Source organism: Camelus dromedarius, chromosome 12 (genome assembly GCF_036321535.1).
Source record: "Camelus dromedarius isolate mCamDro1 chromosome 12, mCamDro1.pat, whole genome shotgun sequence".
In the NCBI taxonomy this organism is placed as follows: domain Eukaryota; kingdom Metazoa; phylum Chordata; class Mammalia; order Artiodactyla; family Camelidae; genus Camelus; species Camelus dromedarius.
Window position 1 is genome coordinate 23,195,012 of NC_087447.1, and position 25,477 is coordinate 23,220,488.

The 25,477-nt window shown below is 43.9% G+C and overlaps 1 protein-coding gene across 5 annotated transcripts in view; it reads left to right on the forward strand.

Moving 5' to 3' along the window:
* Positions 1-25,273, forward strand: part of SLC1A2 (solute carrier family 1 member 2) — a 136,369-nt gene extending 111,096 nt beyond the window's left edge. For 4 of the 5 annotated variants that reach the window (XM_011000586.3, XM_031459808.2, XM_031459809.2 and 1 more), the window contains 4 exons: positions 3,040-3,234; positions 5,746-5,880; positions 16,731-16,962; positions 20,879-25,273. In XM_011000586.3, coding sequence (XP_010998888.1) covers positions 3,040-3,234; positions 5,746-5,880; positions 16,731-16,962; positions 20,879-20,950 — 634 coding nt within the window. In that variant the 3' untranslated portion in view covers positions 20,951-25,273. Of the gene's footprint in view, positions 1-3,039; positions 3,235-5,745; positions 5,885-16,730; positions 16,963-20,878 lie in introns of those variants that run through there. The other variant, XM_064492449.1, reaches the window with a different exon arrangement.
* Positions 25,274-25,477: the final 204 nt, after the last annotated feature.

Here is a 25,477-nt window from a genome sequence, read left to right on the forward strand (position 1 = left end):
ACCAGATGACTGTTTAGAAAAGCCCATTCGTTTATGTCCCCACTAACTGGATATACCAGTGTGTCTTTCCTCACCTACTCACCAACGCTGGACACTGTCAGTCACTTTAATACTTTCCAATCTTATTGGTGAAAAGTGATCTCACTGACTTCGCATTACTTTGATTACTAGTGAGGAGAAACATCTTTCTGTGTTCTAATTAGTCCTGCTTCCTTCCCCTCCCCTGCCCCGTGAATTGTTTGTGAGGTTAATTTCCTGTTGAGGTAATTTTCCTGATTGACTTTCAACTGTCTTCATGTATAAAAATGTTAACTCATGTGTCACATGTTGCAAATAAATCCCCCCCACTTGACATTTGTTTTAAAAATTTACAGCATTTTTTGCCACTAACAGGTTTTAATTTGTATGTTGTCAAAGTCATCAACCTTTTCCTGTAGTATTTAGAATTTTGATTTTGCTTAAGGATATCTTCTCTACCAAAGATTATAAAATGTTACTTTATCTTTTCTTCCAATACCCTTATGGTTTTGGTCTTTACACTATTTCAAAAATAGTATCAGTATCTTTTCTTTTGAGTGACTAGACAATTATCTTAGTCCCTTTATAAGACAAAGGTAAATCTTAAAGGCACAGGGAAAACCCAAATTTATATTTAAATCAAAGACCAATGCTCGGGTTATCTGACAAAAACCACAAAAATTAGACCCATTTCTTCCCCTTACCATATATTTCATTTGAAAAAATATATATATGGTTTTACTCTTTGGTTAAACTGTGGCTTTTTCCTGGATGTGGAATTTCTTTTTTTAAACAAGTCATTGTGGCATGAGCCACGTACTAAGAATTAACTCAAGAGTTCTTTTGCTATTATGACCGCAGGGGAAAAGCCCCCAGTTGGCCAACTGAATATACTTTCCACCACCCCCTGCCCCTAACCTGGGACTGGATAGGGTTGTGGAGGGGAAGTTTTAACCCCCTTTTTCTCAATAGGCACAGAGGTTGGCGTCCAGGCAGCCGATGGAGGGGGGATGGGACACACCTCTCTACACCCCTCTAACTTCAGTACATGCTGTTAAAACTAATCTGGATAGAAAAAGAAGAATCTCAAGTACCAGATAGTTATTATTAGCCACATTTGAAGACTGTCATATGACCATTAAGGCAGGAGCCAAAAAAAGAAGAAAAAAAAAAAAAAAGCCCACCAATGTCAGAATGTCAGAACACAGCAAAGAGTTAGAATTCTCAAGTCCCAGATTGGGCTGACTGGGTACACATGACTTCTTAAGACACAAAGCCTGTCCAGTAGTGACATTGTTTCCCCCAATCTGTTGAACTGTCTAAAGACCCTTTATGACCTTGTAGGAAAATGAATGCAGTAATAATAATGGACATATTCTCGTCCTCCCAGCAATGTCCTTAAATTCATCCTGTTTGAGAATCCAGCCACCAACCACAGCTGAGCAGCCATTTCAGACCAGTCGTGGTGTCCTGGTCACCCTCAAACAGGTCTTGGAAAAGGGCTGCGGGTGTAGGTGAGAGGAATAAAGGGACACTGACTTCTCATTAGAACAGCTGGGGCAGCAAGCAGGTACAGTGGCACCCCTGCGTGTGAATGAGGCAGACACCAACTTTTCTCCCCAGGTTCCCAACGTTTTAGTGATGAGAGGTCTCCAAGCATCCATTTCTTCTCCCCACCTAAGACCAAAAAGGGGGCATGAAGCAGACCCCTGACCTGAAATCACAAAGAATTTTCCAGTAAGATGACTAACTTCCTTAGCATTGTTAAGAGGGCTTGCGGGTCTGTGGGTTGATAAGATGCAGATTCAGGAGACCCTAATTTTAGAATTTAAGCTTCCTCAGTTCTGAAGTGGCCCTGGAATCTGCATTTTATTCAATATGCCTGAAGCTGACAATCCTCTCCTACTCTCTGAGAAACCAAGGCCTCTGAGGGTGATTTTGTCCAGTTTGGCTGGAGCCCTAATTCTGACGAAGTAGAAATAGGGAACTATGATTAAAGCTATAAATTCAAGAGAGAAAAATGTGCTGTCTGCCTTGGGGGTTTCCCAAGTCATTTTGCCAAGTTTTGAATAAAAGAAAAGAGAGTGAACCACCAGGCACTCCCGTGGTAGTCTAAATGTTCTGCATCGCTTTCCATGTTACTTCAGCTCTGAAGCAACTCCTCCTACCCTCCCATCGCCTCTATCCACGTGGAAACAATATTCTGGCTCTCAGCAACACTTACCCTTATAGGTTTCTTATTTTAGAAGACACAGAACATGTCAGGAGTTCTGGCCTTTGAGATTGAGTCATATGGGCATGATTTCCCATCCCACGCCTGGGAGGAGTGGAGGTGAAGTCACGCCGAACTGGGTCTTTGATTAGCTACAGACGTGTGCTTTTCTGCCCTATGTTGTTGGAGAGATTGTCGAGCTGGCCAGTGACCATTTATCAGGGAGCTGGACTTTGAGGGTCCCCAGTGAATTGCTAGAAGCTTGGATTCTTGCTGAATGGTGCTTAACATGTTTGTCCAGCATCCTCAAAATTAGCAGGCCCAATTAGCTCAGGGCAATTCCCAGGGGCGGGATACAACCCATGTAGTCATCTTGTTGGAAATAGCATTTCTAACATGAAATTATGGGTCATTCAAAAGTTCCTCCTTCTGTCTTACTGTTGATAGTTGATCCTTTTCTGATCCTTTTTTCTTTTTTGCAGCCCAATTAATGTGAGCAATCAGATGGGCTTCAATATTTAATCCAAGATGGAAACAGTGACCAAAGGGAAAAGAGAACTTGAAGTTCTGAGTAGATTTCAAAAGCCAGAACCAACAAAAATATTTTGCTGCCTATTAACATCTTAATAAGGTCAAATTTGAGCCTCCAAATCGATGGGTTTTAACTTGGCTCCAGACACTGCTTTCTGCAAGTCATATTGTTTGATTGGAACAAAAGGACAAAAACTTTGTGGTGCCATTTCAGTTTGTGCTTTGTCCTGCTTCTCGAAAGTGGACATAACACTTGTCTCTCTCTCTTTGTCCCTCAGTGCTGGAACATTGCCTGTCACCTTCCGTTGCCTGGAAGAAAATCTAGGGATTGATAAGCGTGTGACCAGATTTGTCCTCCCAGTCGGAGCAACCATTAACATGGACGGCACGGCCCTTTATGAAGCGGTGGCCGCCATCTTTATAGCCCAAATGAATGGCGTCATCCTAGACGGAGGCCAGATTGTGACCGTAAGGTGAGCGAAGTGGGTGGGGTGAAGCACTGAAGCAACCTTTTACCCTATCCCCTTCCACACTAACTCCATTTCACAGAGGCCACTTGAATTTCAGTTTTCCGGGTGGGAGAACGGTGAAGGAAATAAAAGAGAAAAGGCATTCTTGGCAGGCTCAAAGGGAAGATCGAGACAGGAAGGAAGCAGGCTCACACTAATGCCTTCTGTATGTATTGCCCATGTGAAATTGCTTCAGAAATTTGATGTTATTTTACTTTTAACCATCCTGTGATGTTGCAAGGCAGTTATTTGCACGTTCTTTTGATACATGAGGAAGCACAGGCTTAAAGGGGCATGGTAGTTTGCCCGAGGCTATAATGCCGTCAGGAGTGAGCCGACAGGGCTCACTGGGGCCAACATCAGCTGACTCTGAATCTGCTTTGTTTTGATTTGTTTCATTAAAATATGCTCCCTTCTGAACCCTCCTGGACTGTTGTGGGAATGTGAACTGGTGCAGCCACTATGGAGAACACTGTGGAAAATCCTTTAAAAACTACAAGTAGAGTTACTCTGTGATCCAGCAATCCCACTCCTGGCATATATCTGGAAAAGACAAAAATTCTTATTCGAAAGGATACATGCAACTCCAATGTTCATAGCAGCATTATTTACAATAGCCAAGACATGGAAGCAACCTAAATATCTATTGATAGATGACTGGATAAAGAAGATGTGGGGTGTAAATAAAGAAAAGAATATAATTGGGGTGGAGGAACACAAGGGGAACCAACTTCCAGGAAGAATTCTCTTTATAGGGGTAACATGGCAACATGGCCACTGTACAAAGGGATGTGTAAGAGTGACTCATACAACAGGCAACTGATGTTGTAAATTAAATAGCTGAGGCCAAGATCGTTGGAACTTGGGAAGTTCCCCTTCCCTGGTGTTCTATCCATCTTGGGGAAATGACTGAGAATTCCCATTTGCCAACTCTAGGGACTTTAGGGACATTTTCATTACAAAGCACCCTCACCCTGCCCAGATTTCCAGATAAAAATAACATTTCACATTTTCAGGAGGTGAGGGTTGCGATGTGCTAGCCTCTTCTAAGTGCTTTCTGAACCCTTGTTATCTCCGTTTTTACAGACAAGGAAATCAAGGCACAGAGGTGAAGTCAGTTGCCCAAAGTCATGTGGTTAGTAGGTGATAGAGTGAGATTTGAACCTAGGTTGTTCAACTCCAGAGCCTTCACTGATAATCACCACATACTACTACCTCCCGTGACCTAGATGGACCCAAGGAAAGTGGAGTTCTTTAAACCCTGACACCAGCTCCACATTGATGGGGCAGAGGAATAGCAAAGATGGGTTTTGTAGATTCCACTTAGAGGAGATGTCTATTTTGTGGGAAGGATGACAATATGAAAAAACCAGTGTAAACCACAAAACCTCCTGGGACCTTCCTTTCCTCATATGTAAGATTAGGTAAATTCAGGTCCCTCCCAACTGTAAGGCCAGGATTCTGTGCTTTGGGCACACCAATGGCCTGGACTTGGTCAAACCAGTTTGGGAGCCTGATTCTTAGTTTACAGCCCGAAGACCTACTCTAAACACTCTGGAATTGGATAATCACGAAGAAAGCAGCCCCTTTTTTCTTTTCAGCAGCCAGAAAAGCAAGTTAGGAATCTATATTTTCAGAAGCATCCTTCCATTCAGAAATGATAGTTTTTATAAATAGCACCCAGAAAAGAGGAGGAAAAGTCACTGTCATTTGCTGGATCACAGAGGCCCCCTGGTGTCTAGACAGGGCACTTGAACCCAAGGTTAAACCCTCTTCCAGAGACAACTTCAAAATGGTGCTGGGTGTGCCCTTGGCATTGCTTGGAAAGCAAGGGATGAGATGCTTCAGAGGGAAAGCCTCCTGTTACTTCATTATCATTTCTTGGTACCCTCTCTCTGAATAATGTGTTCTCCAGCCCATGGTGCAACGTCCAGGCATCTGAAGCTTACTGTCATTTGGAATTCTGTTGATCTGTTCGCCCGATGTCCACTCAGTTGCGCCTGGATATTTGCTGTTTTGAGTTCTCATGTTAACATTGGCAGTGGCCTCTGCAGACTCCTGCCACGTAGTCTAGAAGTCTCTGGTTCCCACAGAGACATACAGGCGTAAGCAGAAATGAATGCAGGGGTGTTCCTGTGGGAGGACTACGAGTGATTTGTTTTTCTTCTTTAATATTTCCTTGTCTGCTTTTGGAGCCACGCTTACCTAATTTGAGCCCAGTGATCTGTTAGGCGAATTAGATGTCATGATGGGGGTAAGACTCTAATCCATGAATTTATAAGCTTCCATCACAGTTGAACAGAATCCAAATGGACCCGATTTCCTGGGCCTTGGTACTCCAGATTTCTCTGTTCCTTGGGAGGTCGAGAGAGATTTTATGACTGCCGGGAACAAGAGAGCTTGAAACTGCCTGCCAGGGGTGGTTTTGCCAAGGTCGCTTTCTCTTCCCTTGACCGGCCTTTTCTGTTCCCACAGCCTCACAGCCACACTAGCCAGTGTTGGCGCAGCCAGTATCCCCAGTGCCGGGCTGGTCACCATGCTCCTTATTCTGACTGCTGTGGGCCTGCCGACGGAGGACATCAGCCTGCTGGTGGCTGTGGACTGGCTGCTGTAAGTGTCTGTGTTGGGGGTTTCTGCTGGGGATGTGAGTGCTGCCTCCCAGGGGTGGGCAAGATGCGGAGCTGCAGCCAAGACCTTAGCCAGTCCCCATGGCGCCTCCCTCCTTTCTTCCCTCCTTTCTTCCCTCTAACATTTACTCAGTGCCTATTTGGGAACCAGAGAAGAAAAAGAATCTCTAAGGGGTCTGGTGGAGGAATCAGATAAGTCAGAATACAAAGTTGAAAGCAGAGTAATACGGAACCAACTAGTGATGCGTGCAGAGCATCTCAAAGCACAAAGGAATATGGACTGTGTGATTCCATTGATACGAAACTCTAGGAAAGACAATATAATCTCTAGCAATAGAAGGAGATCATGGTTGCCTGAGCTCAGGGGTAGGGGCACAAGGAAAGCTTTAGGAGTAATAGACATGTTCCATGTACACAGGTGTCCACATTTGTCAGAACTCAACATAGCATGCACTTGAAATGGGTACATTTTATTGCCTGTAAATTACATTTCCATAAAGTAGATTAAAAAATAGCGCATACATGGAAGGATAGTGATAGAGACAGACACCCATCGCAGTCCAGGATGGAGGGGCTGAGTGGAGAAATCAGGAAACGAGGAAAACGGCTCCTGAATTCGAGGGCTTACTATGTGCTGGCTGCTACGCTGAGCCTTCACAGCTTCCTCGAACAGCCCTGAAAGCTTGGTGTTATCACTTCCATTATGAGAAAACTGAGGTTTAGGGAGAATGAATAGAGAATTGACCCTCAGTCTGCTTGGTTTGGGAGGTCACCATGTTCACAGTCATGGCCATATTCAAGCTTCTAAAGGCAGTGATAGCTGAGCTGGGTCCCACCTGGAGGGAGAAGTTCCCCAGGTGCACGTAGGTGGAGGGGGAACAGGGCGCTCCAGTCAAGGCCAGCCTGCACGGGGCATTGTGGCAGCACACAGCTGGGGACCTAGGAGTGGTGTGGTGTTGTTGGCGCACACAGAGTGAGGCAAGGTGCGGTGCAAGGTGAGGCAAGATGGACAGCCTTGAGGCCATGCAGAGATGCTTGAACTCAACCGTGTACACACAGCCTGGCTCCCTTTCCCAGTGAAGGACATTATCGTAGTGTAGGACTCACTGCCCATTCACAGTGGCAGGCCCGATAGCCAGATGGCCCCCAGTAGGGAGGTTGCTAAGGGCTCATTCGGGCTCTGGTGTTCTGCGGGATGTACGTTGATACTTCCCGTCCAGTCCTGGAAATAAATGACAGGCTCTGGGGGATGCCATTGGCTTCAGTGTCAGAGGTGCGGAGTGACAAGTGCTGGCGCAGAGATCCAAGGCCAAGGTGCTCACACATATTTTATAAATCGCCCTAGCTGCCAGTAGCAATTTTTCTGACATTGATTGGCATGGATTTTAAGAACCGGAAGCCACATTTTATGGCCTTGAGTTTCCCCCACGCTGAAACAAGTTCCATCCCTCTATAGCCACCCTTCTGAAGAGAGAAACTTGCGAGTGGCTGAAAGGAAGAAGGACACTGGGAAGGCCAGAGGGAAGTCTGGTCTTTCCAGAGAACCTGCCGTTGAGGTTTAGGTTAGAAACGGAAAGTGGCTCTTGGACAGAATCTGTTCAACCCAGGAGGGCTGCTGGGAGGGGTGCGGATCTTCCTGACTGGTTCTCCCAACACCAGAGAAATGCTCTGGAAATGCCTTTTGTGGGAAGGTGAAAAGCAAGTGAAATGAACCCATCTGTCTCCGCCCACCTCCCAGGTGGCAGTGGCGGCGTCCTCCGCGCTAGCTCGGTTATTCTCTGTGCCCTGCACTGGCCCAGAGGGACAGCCTTTCTCATGATGTCCATCCAGACAAGGCAGTCCTGGGGCAGCTGAGATTCAGTGGTGGTATGGGTGGAAGGATTTGGAGGGATAGAATGAAGGAGACAAAGGAGTGGGGTAGGATTTGGTTGGGAGGAGGACAAAACGGAATTGAAGACACTGGCAGCTGCTTGGGGACAGAGCACACAGTAGGAGCTCAATAAATGCATGCTGAAGTTACCCACAGTTGCTGTGTGATAACCCACGGCCTTTCCACACATGAAGATAGAGGAAGCTATTAAAATCCCAGCTGCTTCCCCTGTGACTTCAGCGTACTGAGCCCTCTGCCTCTTTGCCCGTCGTCACTGAGCGTCCCTTGCCTGCTCTAACCACGTCGCCTGGTCTCTTCTTGGGCTTGTTGCTGAGGACTGACGTCCACCATCGGAGATTCATCTTTTTAAAAAGTATTATTGTAGAAAGACAAATGCACTTTGTCTTTAGAAACAGAAATAGACTCACTGACACAGAAAACAAATTTTTAGTTACCAGGGTGGGAAGGAGGTGGGAAGGGATAAATTGGGAGCTCGAGATTTGCAGGTGCTAACCACTATATATAAATAGATAAATAAGTTTATACTGTGTAGCACAGGGAGCTATATTCAATATCTTCTAGTAACCTATAATGAAAAAGAATATGAAAACAAATATATGTATGTATTTGTATCCTGTGCACTAGAAATTGACACAACGTTGTAAACTGACTATGCTTCAATAAAAAAATCAAAAAATAATAAAAAAAAATGATTACAGAAGCTACCCCATTATAATGCAAATGCATTTAAGTGGAAAGAAAATGCACTTGTAGTATCAGGAATGAAGAGACAGAACTAATATTTGGTGGGTGTCACCGTGTTTTTTACATCTGTTTATGGTTAATACTTAAAGATCGCTATGATGTATTTCACAGATGAGGAAACCAGGACTTGAAAGGCACAGGTGAGCTCATGTGGCCAGATCAGGGCCCTTCATGCCACACAAGCAAATCTAACAGCAGGAAGGAGCGGAGGGGTCCAGAGACAGAGAGGTTGGCGAAAACAGACCACTCAGGGTCACCCCTGGTTATACATACTAACCGGATCATTTTTTGTTTGACCTGTTTGGGTTTTTTCCCCCCTCTCTCAGGATGAAAACAAAACAGAACAAAAAGGCTAGGTGGGGACAATCGGGGTACAATCAAAATCTCAGCCACTCTTAGAATTCAAATCCTCCAGCCCCAGGAGGTCAGCTGTTGTGGGCCCTGGTCTTCCTGGCAGTCATCTGCTTCCAAGCCTGTTGGAGGAGAGTCTGTTCATGAAACATTCAAGACTCTGCCTCCTTCTGACCTAGATTTTAGCGAATGGGCGCTCACGTGCTCACACTTGCACCGAGAGCGTCCTGACTCCAGGGCTGAAACGTGCTAGCAGAAGGAAGTTGACCAAACAAAGGCAAATGATGCTACATTGGGATTAACTCTGTTGATGAAACTGTATATGAGAAAACTCCATCCCAGGCTGCCGCTGGAAAGGGAAGAGTGAGTGAAGAGCTTGTGTCTAGTTCTGGGGTCTGATCTCAGATGGACAGAGGCCTTGTCCTCAGGGGAAGGAGGGTGGAGGTGGGAGCCCTGAGCCCCACTTACTCGCTGGGGCTGCCGGCAACTTACTTACGCTCTGGATTCAGCTTCACAGTGTGTACAGTGGGACTGGTAACTTACCAGCTTGAAGGCAGAGTCAAGACCCATGCCCTTGAATGCCCTTCTAGTTTTAAGACCCAGACTAGGATTCTGCTAGTGATGGATGTCTGTATACAAGTAAGCATGAACGTTCCTTTTAAGAAGAAAACTAAAAGGGAGGGTAGAGGATCCTGGGAGACCGTGCGAGGGGTCTGTAGCCAGGTCAAATCTGCTTTGAATTAGTAATGGTTCCACATTCTTTCTCACCAGCAAGAGGAGTTCTGGAAACAGGCTCTTGGTCATGGGCACCGTGGCTAATGGTTGCCCATTAGCACGTGCGTGGGGCCGGGGGATAAGATGAGAGAGGGAGGCAGGAGAGGCTGGGCATTTTCTGGTGAAGTAGTTTGTGGGGGAAAAGCAGAAAGAAAAAAAAAAAAGCAAAGGGGGGCATTTATTTTCCTCTCCAGGCAAGGTTTGTAAGGTTTCATAACTCTAGCAACTCTTCCATTTAAAACCAAACAGAGCCTGCAATGACATTTAATGTGCTACGGTCTTTGCCAACTGCTGGAGATCAGCCAGCCTCATTACTGCCCGCCAGGCCCTGGACATTATTCAATGGGCAGACTTAGCTGTAAATGTCATGGTGAAAACCAAGATTCTGAGCCTTGAAAAGTATCCAAGTCCCAGAACACCAGATGGGTGTGGCTGGTAAAACCAGAACCTTCCTCAGGGTCCTAGAAGCCCTTTGTGTCAGGCGTTCTTGGCAGAGATGTATGGGATCTTGCTGAAACCCCTCTCTCTCAAGGAGTCATGATCGAAGGAAAACTGGGAGTCAATAGCAGGGAGAGGTGATAAATAACTGGGTCTGGCCACAGGTGGGAAAAGGAAAGCCAAGTGGATCTATAGCCCACTTACCATGCAGGACTGCTGGTGAGAGCATCTCTGGGGACATATTTGCTAACTGGGGGGTGCAGTTGACATGGAACTTATAAGGAAGCTGGAGAGAGCCGCCACCCTCCAGGGGGGACTCTGAAGCTCCCCTATTAGCTTTCCTGGAAGGAACAGAGCATTGGTTCTCAAACTTGAGTGTGCACCAAAATCTCCTGGAGATTCAGGAGATCTGCGGAGGGGCCCAAGAACTGGCTTTTCTAACAGTTCCCAGGCGAGGCTGATGACTAGTCTAGGGACCTCACTTCTAGAAGCATGGACCCGAGGTAGGGAAGGGGGAACAGGAGTTCCTGGTTGGATATATGAGCATCTCTACTCCTTTTTGAGCACCGGTTGACATTTTGTGCCTCCATTCAATGAAACTTGATCAAAAGGACACAAAACTCTAATGACTAATACTCAGTGAGTGCCCCTTAACTGTCAGACACTGTTCTAAGCACTTTACATGGACTTGTTTCAAAAGTTGCAGCAAATTATGAGGCAGCTAGTAGTATTATCTGTGTTTTACAGTTGAGAAAACTGAGGCTCAGAGCAAAGAAACATCCCAACTTTGTGAATATTAAGTGGCTGAACCCCTGGGATTCAAACCCAGACGATCTGGCTATTCCTTGAATGTTCCAGGCTTGCCCACCTGGGTTCTCATTCTCTTACTTAAAACACACACATCTGCACATAAACACACACACATAATTGATTTAACTACCATTCCATGTGTAGTGGAGGAGAAAACCAATTCCTTTATCTACCATCTCTCTGAAGATTCTAGGCACTTACATTTACAGCTTTTGCTTTGATTTCCCACTTCCACTGATTTCTCCTCTTTTCTACGTCTTACTTCATCTTCATTCTGTGTCATCCTTACCATGGAACGTGACCCTTCTCTACTAAATCCTTCCTTCCCCTGCCAAAGTGTCCCCAACTCAACGCAGTGTTAACTGCCCGTCAGGGGAATGGGGTGGAGGTGGGGCTATAGTTCCACGCAGCAAAATCATGTTTTAATGCATCACAAGAGAAATACATGCTCATGGAAAAAATGAAGGGAGGGGCAAAGCTCAGGAGAGTTATAAAATGAGAAAAGAAAGTCTCCCCTCACCTATAATTGGATCTTGAAAAAGGAGCAGAATATGCGACCCCCAGAAATGCCAATTGGCCCATGGGTTATTTTAAGCTGAAGGCAATCAAGACCCAGCAGACTCAAGGAAAGCTTTTTATGTCCCCTTTAACGCATTAAAGAATTTAGAAAGGAGGCCCATACCAGGAAGAGAGCTATTACCAGAGATAATTTTTCATCGGAGAGACTTATCTGCGTGGCAGGGCAAACATTTACCAAATATTTACTCTTTACATGAATTGTCTTCCTCCCCTTTGAAGCCTCAGACCCTTGTCCTCTCTTTTGCTCAGAATGGCATATAAACCTCAATTGCCTGACTGCCTTTGAGTCTCATATTTTTATAAGGCTCAGGTATGTACAAAATTAAATTTTCCTGTTAATCTGTCTTATGTCGATTTAATTAGTAGACCAGCCAAAAACCTAGAAGAGAAGGGAAAAAATTTTCTGGCCCTATAATCTCAAGTCTTGTTTCTCTGAAGTAATCACTGCCAATAATTCAGGTGGCATGAAAAGTAAAAATTTAATAATAGGCATCTATTTTATTTAAAAAAAAAAAAAAGTCCTTTAGTGTCCCTCATGCTTGGAAATCTCTCCGTCCACAGGTTTAGTTTCCTTGCTGGACCTCTTTGCTCTCCACTTCTCTGTCTTCCCCCAGATCGCAAGACACCTCTCTCGTTTTCCTCTGCTAGTAATCTGAGTCTCTGTGTGTCTCTCTTCTTTCTAGATCTTGCCCTGCATCCTAACTTTTCACCAGCAAAATATCCAATCAGATGTTTGCCAAATAAAAGACAGTTCTCTTTCTAGATTTAATCTGCTTCTACCTCTTAAATAACAATCCATCCCCACTCTGCCTCCTTCACTTACCTGCCTACCTCCCTCTCCTCTGGCCCTGCCCATGTCATAAATGAATAAAATATGGTATCAGCCCTCCAAGGACTTATAGTAATGGGGACAGATGTGGTCAAAAAAAAATCCCAACAGTGTGCTAGGTGCAAAACAAGAGCGGGTAAGAATTGTTGAAGGAATAAGAGAGGAAGTGATCTGCTCCCCTTTTTGTTCAGATGGATGATGATGATGGTGATGATGATGTTGGTGATGATGATGGTGATGTTGGTGATGTTGGTGATGATGGTGGTGGTGATGACAGTGATGGTGGTGAGCTGTTAAGATTGAGCACTGAGTTTGCATCAGGTGCTATATCAAACCTTTTATATGCAGAGGTGGGCTGAGGACCTCTCAAAGGACAAGTAAATCATACATGTTAGCAGTTATTATCTTCCGAACACTCTGGGAGGTAGGTCTTACTTTCCGTATTTTACAAATGAGAAAGCCGAGCTGAAAAGGCCAAGTACCTTTCCCTGCTGAAGGCAGGGTTGTAACCCAGACTCCAATACAAAGTTCACACTCTTCTGTGGGTTCTTCTTCCCTTCTCTAATCCCATATGGCTAGAGCCCTCAGATGCCCAGAATCATGCCAGCCTTCTTGAGGTCGGGGGCCTCAGGTGACCCCTCTGCCACACTGTGCACCCGGCATCCGAGGGTTTTTTCTATGAATATTAAGCTGAATCAGATGAAATTGCCAATGGTTGGCCTTTCTGGGCTCACAAAATGGCAATTTCATGTGGTTCACTCCATACAAAGCACCAGATGAATTGGCTCTGTTCTTCTGTGAGCAGGACTTTAGACAATCCCACTGCCTTCCTACCAGAAGATTTAGACGGAGAGAAAGAAAAAGAGAAACAGCATCTTGACAATTGCTTTTCTTCCAGGGAACCAGACCCAGTTCCTCAGTGTGGAAGAGCTTCGTCGAGCTCTCTTGGTCTTGATTCCCAGTAGCCGCCAAATAGCTGCCTCACTTGTAGTACATCCACTCAGTTAAAGATTCTGCTCTCACCTCCCTCTCCTTCTCACGACCTGACATGCCACATCCAGACCCAAGAGTAACAACAAGCACTCAAAAATTCTTTTTACCAAGTAGCCTAAAAACTCCTGATTTCAGCAGGGTTTCACGAACAGTCAGGGCTGTTGGGAGAGAAAATGAAAGTATTTGTCTGTGGAGAAACTTTCCACACGCGAACCATCAGTCCCCATATCCTGCTTTTGGTCAGAGTTGGACTTCCCCAGAATTGGTCAGATATTCCCCCCCGGGGGTCTCAAAAGCAAACCAGAAATTCTGTCTTCTGTCTGCCTCCATCTACCACTCCCTCTCCTCCCCTTCTCGGTCAATCTTCTTGAACAAGTTGATTCCACCTAGTGTCTCCACCTCCTCATCTCTCATTCAATACTCTACCTTTTGCAGCTGGCTTCTGTGCCTGCCTCTGTACTGAAGCTACCCTCGTCAGGTCAGTGATGGTCTCTCCATTGCTGAAACTGAGAGCCACCTTTTCTCCATTATCTTACATGACTTCCAGGCAGTCATGGACATGGTCCCTATTTTTGAAACACGCTCTCGCCAAACTCTTATAATTTCCTGCCACCTTTGCAGGCTCTTACTCCTTCACCCATTCTTTAAACGTTGGTCTCCCTTAGGGGTTCTTGGCACCCACCCAGGGCCTCTCTCATTGCTGACTCCTAATTCACTACCTGCCACTCAGATATCTCTCCTAAATCTTCGGTCCCTATTCCCAAGCACTTGCGGGACATCTCTCCTTGGCTGGGTCACGGCCCTCACTCAGTATATTTAAGCTGACACCAGAATCTTTCTCACCCCAGCCAGTTATATCCTCTACACCTGGTAGCACTGTCCATCGGTTGCTCAAACCCAAAACCTGAGAAGAATCCTTGACTCTTTTCTTTTTTATTTTCTATAACCAGTCAGTCCTCAAGTCCTGTAATTCTGCCTCCTAACTCTCCCTCGAATCCGTCTTTCTCCGTGTCCACCGCATCCTCACTAAGTGAATTTTGCTCTTTTAGTCTAGCCACTCTTGATAATGGAACAAGCATGATCTTTCCCTTCAGTGGCTCCTCGTTACACTTGGGATAAGGTCCTAACTCCCGCACTTGGCTGACAAGGCCATACCTGATTTGGTCAGTTCTTACTTTCTGTTGCTCACTGCGCTCATGAGCCATTGTGAATGTTCTTGAGTGCACCTACCGCTTAGAATTCACATGTTTTAGTTCTCTCTTCCCTCTAGCTCATCTCAGACTCACTGTTCGCACCTTACTCAACACACTTCTATTCAAGCCTCTGCTGAGGCCCAGGTATGGATAAAGTTGCCTATCTACCAAACCCTAGAGCATCCAGCACTTGCTCCTGCTGGATGCATGGCTCAGGAGAGATTGAAAGTATAGTTGAGAAGCAACAAAGCAGACTACAACCGTATGGTTAACAGATAACTCAGCTGGTTGGTTGGCACTGCTGCCATAGGAAATGTCCTGTAAGTAGGGTTAATGTTTTCATGGGTAGATAGTAGCTTAACCAGGCATGTTTGGATGCTCTGCCTAGGAGCTGCCAAAAATACATTTGAATTGATTTGATAAGATTAATAGTAATATTAAAGGGACACATCCTGGAATAATTAATGTTTTGTGAGTTCTTACTAAATGTCTACAACTGTGCTAAGCATTCTGTTATTTTGTTTAATCTTCACAGCAGCCCATAGGTAGGGAATATTTTTATTATTTGTATTTCATAGATGAGACAACCAAGACTCACAAATGTTGAGTATGATCAGGGTTGTCCAACAGGTCAGAGGAAAAGCTGGCATTTGAATCCAAGTCAGCCTGCGCCCAGAGTGCATGCTTTTTCTGAGCTACTATCATGTGTTCCTTCTTATCCTCTGACACTGGGGCTTCTATGCAATCTCTACTTCAAGTGCCTGATTCTGTGGATGACCTCAAGACCCAGTTCTCCTTCGGGTACAGACTCTATCACCCTGAGGCAGAGTCTCTAAAGCAGAAGGGAGGAGAGGAGCGTTCTCAGGTGGAGAGATGCGCCTGAGAATTGAAGCCAGGCTTTGATCTTTTTTTTTTTTTTTTTCATGGGCAACATCTTCCTGCCTGAAACCAGACGGGCAGCTCCCAAGTTCCTTGCAAGAGAGCCAGGCCAGACTCCTCCCAGTGCAGCTTCATTATTATTATTCTCTAGTGAGAAATAGATTTGATCATGGCAATGAGAATTTATTTTAGGCCTTTGTTCCAAGAACCAATGGAAGTTCCCACTTTGCCTTAAACTAATTCTAGTGTTTTCATTTATTTACTTATTTTGAATTGAAGTCTTGAGTGTCCTGGATTAAGATGTCTCCACAGCATCTCTACCTAAAACTCCTTCCTTTTCTTTTCCTTTGTGTGTGTGTGTGTGTGTGTGTGTGTTTGTGTGTGATTTTCCAACATCCTTTTTTGTTTTTTTCTTTAGAACTTTGAGTGTCTCACAGATAGGGTCAAAAGGACTCTTCACAATGATTTAAACTTAGGGGTGAGAGAACACAAGTTATTCTTGAGAACTTAATTTGTTTTCCTGGCGCTGACCTTCTAAGAGGGAGAGTGAGGGAGAGTTACCAACCATCCTATTTTTCAGGTCAGAACTTGAGAAACAAGGTTGGAGGAAGGAGTTTTCTCAACTTTTGCTGGTTCAAGATGCCCTCTGGAAGATTTAATTTTTTTTTTAGGTTAATAGAGTGAGCAAGAAAAAGTAGTCTGGTTTTCCCAGGACGCATAGTCATTACACCTGTTGGTCAGGGAGAAAACTGTGACTGGGTTTCTTAGCCCACAGCTGTGTCTGTGTATATGTGTGTGGTGGGGAGAGACTGGAGGTCCCGGGGGCAGGGGGAAGGCAGTGTTAGTTTTGACCCTTACGAAAAGATGAATTTTCTATTATGAGGGAATTCACAGGTGGTTGCTCTTTCTTGTAAAATTAATAAATAAAATTAGTGGAGGTAATCTGGAGTTTAAATCAAGAGGAACTGTTGGACAGAGCTAGGAATGGCTGCAGTCTGGGTACTAATTCTGAGAGCTGGACACATTATTTCTGTCTAGTTCTTCCTTCTCTCCTTCTATCTATTTGCTTTTGTTTATTGGGTGCTTACCATTCATTAGACATTTTGCTAAGCAATTTACAAACATTGTCTTATTTAATTTTCATGCAAGCTTATGAGAGAAATATGAGTGTTATCTCCAACTGGCAGACAAGGAAATCAAGGCTCATAAAAGTTAAGTCACTTGCTCCAGACCAGGCAGAGGGAAAGGTAGAGCCAGAACTCAGCCCCAGGTCTCTCTGTCCTAGACCTTGACCTCTCAGCCATCACATCACACTGCTTCCTCACTGAACGTCTTCTGTTCTTTGTCCCCAGGGACAGGATGAGAACTTCCGTCAATGTTGTGGGCGACTCATTCGGGGCTGGGATTGTCTATCACCTCTCCAAGTCTGAGCTGGACACCATTGACTCCCAGCACCGAATGCATGAAGATATTGAAATGACCAAGACTCAGTCCATTTATGATGACATGAAGAACCATAGGGAAAGCAACTCTAACCAGTGTGTCTATGCCGCACACAACTCTGTCATAGTAGATGAGTGCAAGGTACCTTTCTCATTCATGGATATTGAGACCTGTATATAATAGTGCATGCTGGATTGCTTAGATTTCCTAAAGCAAACACAAAAGCCCTGCATGTATTATTGTCACATTAATTTTTCTAAAGAATCATGTAACTCAAGCTTCTAGGAGTCCCAGATCATCTAACTCTGTGTCTGATGTGGCAAGAATCCAAGTCTAACAGCGAAAGAGCCAATCAGTTGCTTGTTTCATCCATGTGATATAAGACAATCATTCTGACTTCCCCGTCCACCCACTCCACAAATTCGATCAGAGTTCTTTGAACATTATGCTCAAGAATTTGTGGTTCCTAGGGCTTTGCTGGCTTTCACATATTCTATTCCTCAAGTGAAATACCAAGAGAAATACCCAGAATCATTTGATTCATAGAGTACAAGGATTCCTCCTTGCTGTATTTCACGTATTGGTCAAAAAAATGTGCCCACGTAACTCTGTGCAGCTATCTCTTTCTCTTAATTATTTCTGTGGGAAGGTGAGTTTTGACCTGGCAGTCACTTTACTCCAAAAAGGGGAAAGTAACTTCAAGTAAAGGATAACTCTCCTTCAGGACAGTCATCCATAGATGTCTTTGAGAAAACTGCATGTCACACACTGCTTGGCAGCACCATCTTTCCTGAAGCATGGATGCTGTGGACTCTTTTCCAAGCTGTTGGATGCTGAGTCTTCAAGCCTGATGGGCTCTGTCTAGCCTTCATTGTAACTAACTTGACATTGTCAAAGACAGAGTGTCATGACCAGAGTAAAGCAAACTTGGAGAAACCCTGGCAGGTGAGCTGGATCAACCCTCGGGGTTGGGTTGCTTAAATAGTTCCAGGAAGCAACTGAGGACAATCTGAATCCAACACAGGTCTCTGATACCTTTTTGACTCCCATCATTTAGTAGTTAGTCTCTCCCTATGTTATTTCTGGGTCATTCCAAATATACACCACAGCTTCTGCCAGATGACTAAGGACGGCACAGAAGCAGTTCTCTTTACTGGACTGTAACATAGGTCCAGCCACCATCTTTGGCTCGTCCCCTCTGTATCAGCTATCTGTGTGGGTAAACCAGGGCTCTGATGCAAATTAGGGAGAGACCCCCACCTATCAAGAGGCAATCACATAAATTAATTGACTCAGTGGAAAAATGATTAAAATTGTTAGAAATTCAAATGCACCTAAATGGTATACTACATTCTCCTGGAACGTTAGTGTTTCCCACATCTAAATGAATGTGCTGGATTATTCCCCATCAAAATATTATTTTTGGTCAAACAAGGGTCAACATTCCATGGAATGGCTCTTTGCACTATTATATTTAACAAGTATTTATTGTGTGCCTTGTGGGGTTAGGTTGACCACCTCCTTCTTATTCCTATGCCCTCCTCCAATATTTTGATTATTAATCAAGTTTTTTTTAAGTACCAGTAATCTGCAAAGCCCTGATTTAGACAGTGGAGGACAGCACAATGTATGTACGATTATGTAGTGGAGATAAGGCTTGATCCCAATTACTGCCATCCAGGGAAAAATAGTAGTACGAAACAAAATAAAATCACCATATGTGTGTTCTGATTTTGCAGTCATATATGAGAATCCCAGTGTTAGTTAACCACCTCAAGAGCCTTCTCAACAATGTTGTTTAGGACACGTTTTGAAGAAGGTGTATAGGCGTGGAGATACCAGTAGATTTCAGACTCCCTGGATTAATTTTTCCTTAAAGGACATCAAGCACATCAAGACAAATTTGCTTTATTTTTTTAACAAAACAATTCAAGTCCTAAAGGGAGATATAGGTCAACTGTCCCTGTCTCCGGGAAGTAAGTCCATGAGGAGAGGCGATGGCCCCGTTTATCACTGCTGTGCCCTACAGCAGTGCCTGGCATGCAGCCAGCTCTTTAGAAATATTTACTAAGTGCATCCTTTCAGCATCTTGACCCTATGTTTTAAGTAAGAGAACCTTTTTTGCTGGATGGTTCCATAGAGTTAGTGGCTCACTTTCTCTATGCAATTGACCACTAACCCATTCATCTGCAAACTCATTGGTGAAGTTACGTTTAGATGGTCAAATGGTGAAACCGAGCAGGTGATGGAAATCATGGAGTGGCCATATTGATTTAATAACTATCTGGCTGTTTGCATTTTTTAGTGGGGTGCTTGGGTTCAGCTCAGTGAAGGTTGTTAGGAGAGGCAGACTGACTCTTCCCACTCTAGACCAATTAAGTGAGTTGACACTGATGTGCACAGGGGGCAGCCAGAGCTGTGATGAACTTACGTACTTTCCCAGAATATCTGAGTCACCTTTACTTGTGCCTTTGAACTTCCTTCTGGTCCATTCTCAGTCTTACTATTAAAAAACTGAAACTCCCTTTTTTGCTTTTCTATTAACCCAGGTGTTGGAACAGAGAGGGGTGGAATGGATTGGAGAGCGGAATCCCTGCTTTCTTTAATCCAGCCAGAAAAAGGAAATGCAAAAAAAAAAAAAAAATTGTTCCAGCAACTTTAGAAACATAGGGCCCAGTATTTGAAAAAACACCCCCCTCCCACCACCCAAGTTCTGTCTGGTTTTCCAAAGGCACCACATGGTGATTTATACTTTTGCCCAGCTATTGACCTGGCTCATCATTGAAAGCCAAATAGGCACATTCAAGGTCAGAGTGAACAGGCAGCTTGCTCCAGGCAGACAGTTTGTCCCTGGCAGTCTTTCCTGACAGTTCACTGAAGGGGAAACAAATTTGCTGCCGCTCTGGTCACAACTTTAATCACCTTAAGCATTCTTATGTCATGCTGGTCTCTCTGTTTTCAAACTCTTGCCTTGTAACCATACTTTCAAGTTATGCAATTTTTTTTTTTAATTTTAATCAGAATAACTGCATGTGATATGGTCATTGCTTGTTGCACCGTTTGTCTTTTAAAAAGTGGGGGAGGGCTTCATGGGGACTGAAGGAATGAGTAGTTTTTATTTTCATTTGCTTGGTTCGTGAAAGGCGCTTGGTTTTCGGTTGCTAGCATGTTGTGTGTGTTCATAATGCATGCGTCTCACTTCCACTTGGGTCAGGAGAAGGTCAGATTTCTCTCAAACATTGCTGCGTTTGTCATGTCTCCATATCCTAATGCTTCCATAAATCCAGTCTCTCCATTATGTGGAATATCAGTCGTGGGTTTAAGTTTGCACATGACCTTGAAGACAGACAGATGGAAGGTAAGCTAGGAAAACAACTTAGAAGTGGAGGGGAAACCCTCCCGTTCTGTGTAAGGGTTCAGTTCGCTTTTAAGAGCCAGGGAAGCAAGATCTGAACAGTCTGGTGATTACAGTTGATTAATAAATGTTTGCATGGAAAGAATTCACATATACATGTCACTGACCTCTGGCTTTTAATTCCCTCCTTTCCAGTCTGATTTTTTAAAGGCCTGGATAGCTTATTGGGTAGAGCCAGACCATCACGATTTCTGATTTTAAAATTGGACGGGTATGAAATCCACCTGGCCTCACTGCAGCTGAACCTTTCACGTGCATGAGTAGAACTAGCTGCCTAGTTCTGGATTTTTTTTCCTCTATGGTTGTATGGAGTAGCACGAGGGCACTATGTTTGAAGGACTGCATTAGCGTGTGATGGGTCTCTCGATAATTAGACACCATTGCAACCCTAAAAGCATAGTAGAAGTTATCCCCTAACTTGCAGGGTCTCTCGAGTCCCTCAATACCCCATAAAGCAAATATATTTTGTTTTTTTTAATGTTCACAAATCAGTGTTGAAAACCCAGACCAGCTCAAAATCAATTTGGAAGGGACTGATATTGAAGTCCTCCCTACCTGGGTCTGGTGCTCCTCCACATAATCCACGGGGTGGTTCTCTGGTTCATAGCCCGTAAGCTGGTTGCTGATGATAATTATTTTCAGGTAACTCTGGCAACCAACGGAAAGTCAGCCGACGGCAGTGTTGAGGAAGAACCTTGGAAACGTGAAAAATAAGGATATGACCCTCAGCAAATCCTTGAATAAACTCCCCAGTGTGTCTTATGGTAAAAGAGGATATAAATGACCTTTCTTTAAAAAGAAAAAAAAATACATGTATTTCTGTGTTGACTTAATCTGTTAGCTGAGGCTTAGAGGATCTGTTGTGAGTCAGTGAGAGGCACGGTGCTGTGTCTTTGCCAAATAATGCTTTGTAACCGTCTAGTTTTCTCATTTGTCTTACTGTTTGAACGGATGCTGCTGGGGGAATCAGTTTGAATTGAAGACGCATCCTTGCCAGCTTCCCTTTTCCCTCGAGATGCAGAACCAACCATGGATCCTTTTTCCCAGGGGACACGTCTAAAGCCGGGTGGCACATTCCAGGCACTCGCGGTAATGAGCAGACTCTCAGTGTGTTACTCCTTCCAGTGTTCTCCAGGCCTCGCTGTGTAATGCACGAGACATTCTGTTAGACGCCTCTAGAAGTAAATCCCCTTAAATGTCTTGTAGCGTCTGCCCTTGTGTTGGTTAAAAGAAAGTACCCGTCTTAGGGAACTTTGCCGATTTCTCTTCTGTAGACTGTTTAAGCTAAATGTTTCAAAGAGTAGTGGGAGCCATCCTCTTAAAGGCAGCTGCTTACAGAACCTGCTGAGTCTCTGCTCTACCCTACCTAGTCTGTGGGGATCATTGTTGAAGTGTCAAAGTATGTTTCATAATTTGCTCTAAAGTTGATCATGGATTAGGCTGTAATGTGCAGCAACTACTGTATATATTGACAAAAGTAAGAGAGCACAGTCAACACACATTTTAACCAGATTCAAAGAGTCAAATTTGTTTACGTTTGGTTTGCATCACCTGGCGTGGTGAAATCAAGTGAGATCGTTTGATCTATGCTTCAGTTTCTTTGTTTCATCGTAAAATTCTGATTTGGGTTTCTAACAAAAAAGACATTCTTAATTCCCAAATTACTTCAGTCGTATTCTCATCCAGTTCGACGGCTTAATCATTTTACTTTCCTCACATATGAAGGACAGTTGTGTTGGCTGTGCCTCTTTTAATACGAATCTCTTGATAAACACAAAAACAAAACCAAACACTGTTAGTTATCAAATACGCAGGAAGCTTTTAAAAAATATTCTATTGAAGCACGTAAAGCCAGTTACAGGACAGAGTTGGAAGCAAAGCCTGTCTTTCTCCCTCGTCTTCTCTGTGGAAAGGAACCCAGAACAAACACATGTGCAAAATCCTATAAAGGTGACAGTTCTATAGCAAAGTCAGGGCAGCCTTTGAGCCATGCAGTAGGAACAAAGGATGGCTCCACAGAACTTTGAGATGGAATCTTTTTAAGGCTGTGAAAGTTTGAGGGAAGAAATAATATCATTGGAGTAGCACCGTGCCTTGCATGGGGTAGGTACCCCCAAGCTACCTTTTTCATGTCTGTCCTATCATTTTTTATCAAATAACCCACAGTATTTTCCTAAGTTTTCTGGCTTTGGGAGTTTCCTGAGAACTTGAATGTGAATCACTGAGAAACAAAGCACATTTGACTCTAAGGAGCATGTAGAGCCTTGGTCCAATGTGGGAGTAGGTCTGAGGCCAGCAGATGGGTGCTGAGAGATTCATAAACAGTCAGGGTCCACATTCTCTTGGGAGAGGGTGTTTATGGACATTGAATACCCTTTTACCTACTCTTTGTGACTTTTCTCTTCCAAATCAGATACCTTTTGAACATACGAGAGATTCTAGTAGCTTTGTCTCTTAAGGATCACTGTTGAGCAGTATTAAGCTGCTTTTGCTTAATTTTTTTTTTAATGGCATTGGTCTTCATTTTCATTAGACAGACAGCTCAGAGGGTGTCCACTGACGTGCTGAAATGTAGTGGAAAATGCATCCTTTACAGCATATACTGTGGGTCAAAGGGACAGTTCCTGGATTTAACTGTGAAACTGTTAGGAATTTTCTTTAAGTGGTGCTCCCAAGAGCTTTTTTATGATGAAGACAAGGATCTAAGAGAGGCACCTAGGAGCTTGTGTTTTTGCTGTTTGAGGCCAGCTTAGCACTTGTACGTGCTGACATGTTGCTCGAAGGAGGGGCCTCAGGACCGTCTTCCCAAGGCTCTGCCTAAAAGTCTTCCTTGTTTGCTTTGTCTTCCACTCTTTCCTAGTTGTCAAGTTAGCCTATAAATATATAAGGGGACAGTGTGTTCAGAAGAAACTAAGTGGCACAGCTTAACAAAGCAGGGTTTTCGGGTTTGAAACTGTGTGTGGTAAGTTTCATGCGAATATACTTAGGAAATCAGTTTATCTGGAAGTTCAACAAATCCTGTTAAAAATAAGCAATTTCTCAAATTCAGGACTAGCCTGAAAAATCCGGGATGTATGTAGAGCTGGCGTATGACTGTGTCCTCTGGTTTTGTTAGCCATGTTTATTCATTCTTCTGCCACGCCCACTGCGGTTTCCCTTGCCCAGCATATGTGCCATAAACAGAACCAGTAGATCCAGAATATACCTCTAACAACCTTTTTCTAAGCAGGATATTATAATCTGTCCATTATATGCATAGATTTATATTAATAGGTCCAACACAAATATGAATGCTTGTAATGTCCATTAATGTTTGATGATGCATAAATGTTACACTTGTACACAGACAAGGCAGGCCAGACATACACTGCATCCTATAAGATCTGTGAAGTCAGGGCTTTGGCAACACTGTTTTTTATGGACTCATTCATTCCTTTTAGGAATCAGAATCATTTCAGGAGAAAACAAACTGAATAGACTTTTATCCTCTCCTTTCTCATTTTCACCCTTTGGGAAACCCAAGCAGAGTCATCCTTTGATTCCTTTTTACAATTCAGTGAATCAAATCCAATCAGCGAAAAGAAAGGCTTAACTCTCAAGGTAAACTTTCCCTTAGATCTTTGAGGATGTGCCTTCCAGGCAAAGAGCATCGGAGAATCAAGGCAATCATCTAGATCATGGAGATCTTCAATATTAAACTTGAGAACTTGAGTTCTGAACCAAGTCGCCATCAGATTTGATTCTTTACTTCCTATTGGTTGTGGAAACACACCTATAGTCTCGTTTCCTGCAGAAGTTACCATATTTCATAAGATACAAGTGTTTACTTCTCTTTAATGACTCATCAGCGTGGGTGTTCATGAAAGTCTAAAGAAAGGGTCCCCAAATGCCTAGCTTTTGGATTTGGACTGGTGGAAGCTGAGAAAGACTTAGGGGAAGTTCAGTTTGCAGGGGGAGATGTACTCCTGGGAGGTAAGGTGAAAAATCCCAAAGATTGGTTGATTAGAGGGTCTCCGATCATTCCCACTTGTGCACGGAGAAGTATGTCATTTGCAAGTGTGTATCTTGTGAGGAGGCCCTTTTGGAGTTGGGTAACTCACCTAATGGACCCCTGAAAGGAAATTCAATTCTGACATGTTTTTGCAAACACCACATATCCCTTTGTCCTCAATAGCAAAAATTCTGGTATAATATTTCACTTTTGTCTGAATCAAGTGTTCTGTGCTCTGTTCTCCATGCAAAGAGCATCAGAGAATCAAGGGAGTCACCTAGATCACGCAGATCTTGACTATGAAAGTTCAGATGATGAGTTCTGACCCAGGTAGCTGTCAGAAATACAGCAATGAATCCCAATAGATACTCACATGCTCAGAGAGAATTCTTCATCGTTTGGAGTCTGGATAGACAAGCCCCAGCAGCTCTTGCCTGGAGCACTGACTAAACAGCGGTCACACCTGGTGGAGGTGGCTCTTCCCACATTGCTGCTCAGTTGTGTGGGTTGCCGGTTTGGCTTTGCTTATTCCCAAAATGAATTCATTCCAGGCCAAGAAAAAGGACCAAATAGGGTCTTTAAATTTTTGTAATATTTGCTCTTTGAATAAGAACATTATGGTCTAGCAGCCCAAAAATATTAAATTTAAAAGTAAAGAGCCTGAAGGAATTCTGAAGTGAAAATTTGTAAGCCCAGTTGTCAGAGAAAATAAATGGTCTCCGTCTCTGGTAATTTGGGGCCAAAACCTAGAAGGGCCAGCGAGTGCCTACCCAGGCAGGTCGTGCTGCAGGCAGGTTGGTCTCCTCCGGTGGAGTGAGTTCAAAGCTGCTCAGGTACCAGTTGCTTATGATTTTCCTGTAAAGAAAACCTGATTTCTACTCTTCCTTTTGCTCTCTTCTTATTCCAATGATCATTGTTGCTGCTTTAGGGACAATTTAGTAAACGACCGTACGAGTTAGCGCAAGGGTTTGTTTTAGAATAGAGGACAGAGAATCTTACTTGAGTCCTATCTAATTTCATAGCACAGCACAGCTGATTCAGGGGATGACATAGAAACGAGGAGAAATAATGCAGGAGGGTAGAGCAAACGTCTGACTTAGACTCTGCCCATTTTTATTCGTATAACTTACACAAGTCACTTCACATCCAAGCCCCATTTAAGAAAAAAAAAAAACGAAGGGTTGGATTAAATGATGAAAACCCCCTTCCAGTCCTAAGAATCCATGAAATAATGATTGCTGCTTCAATTT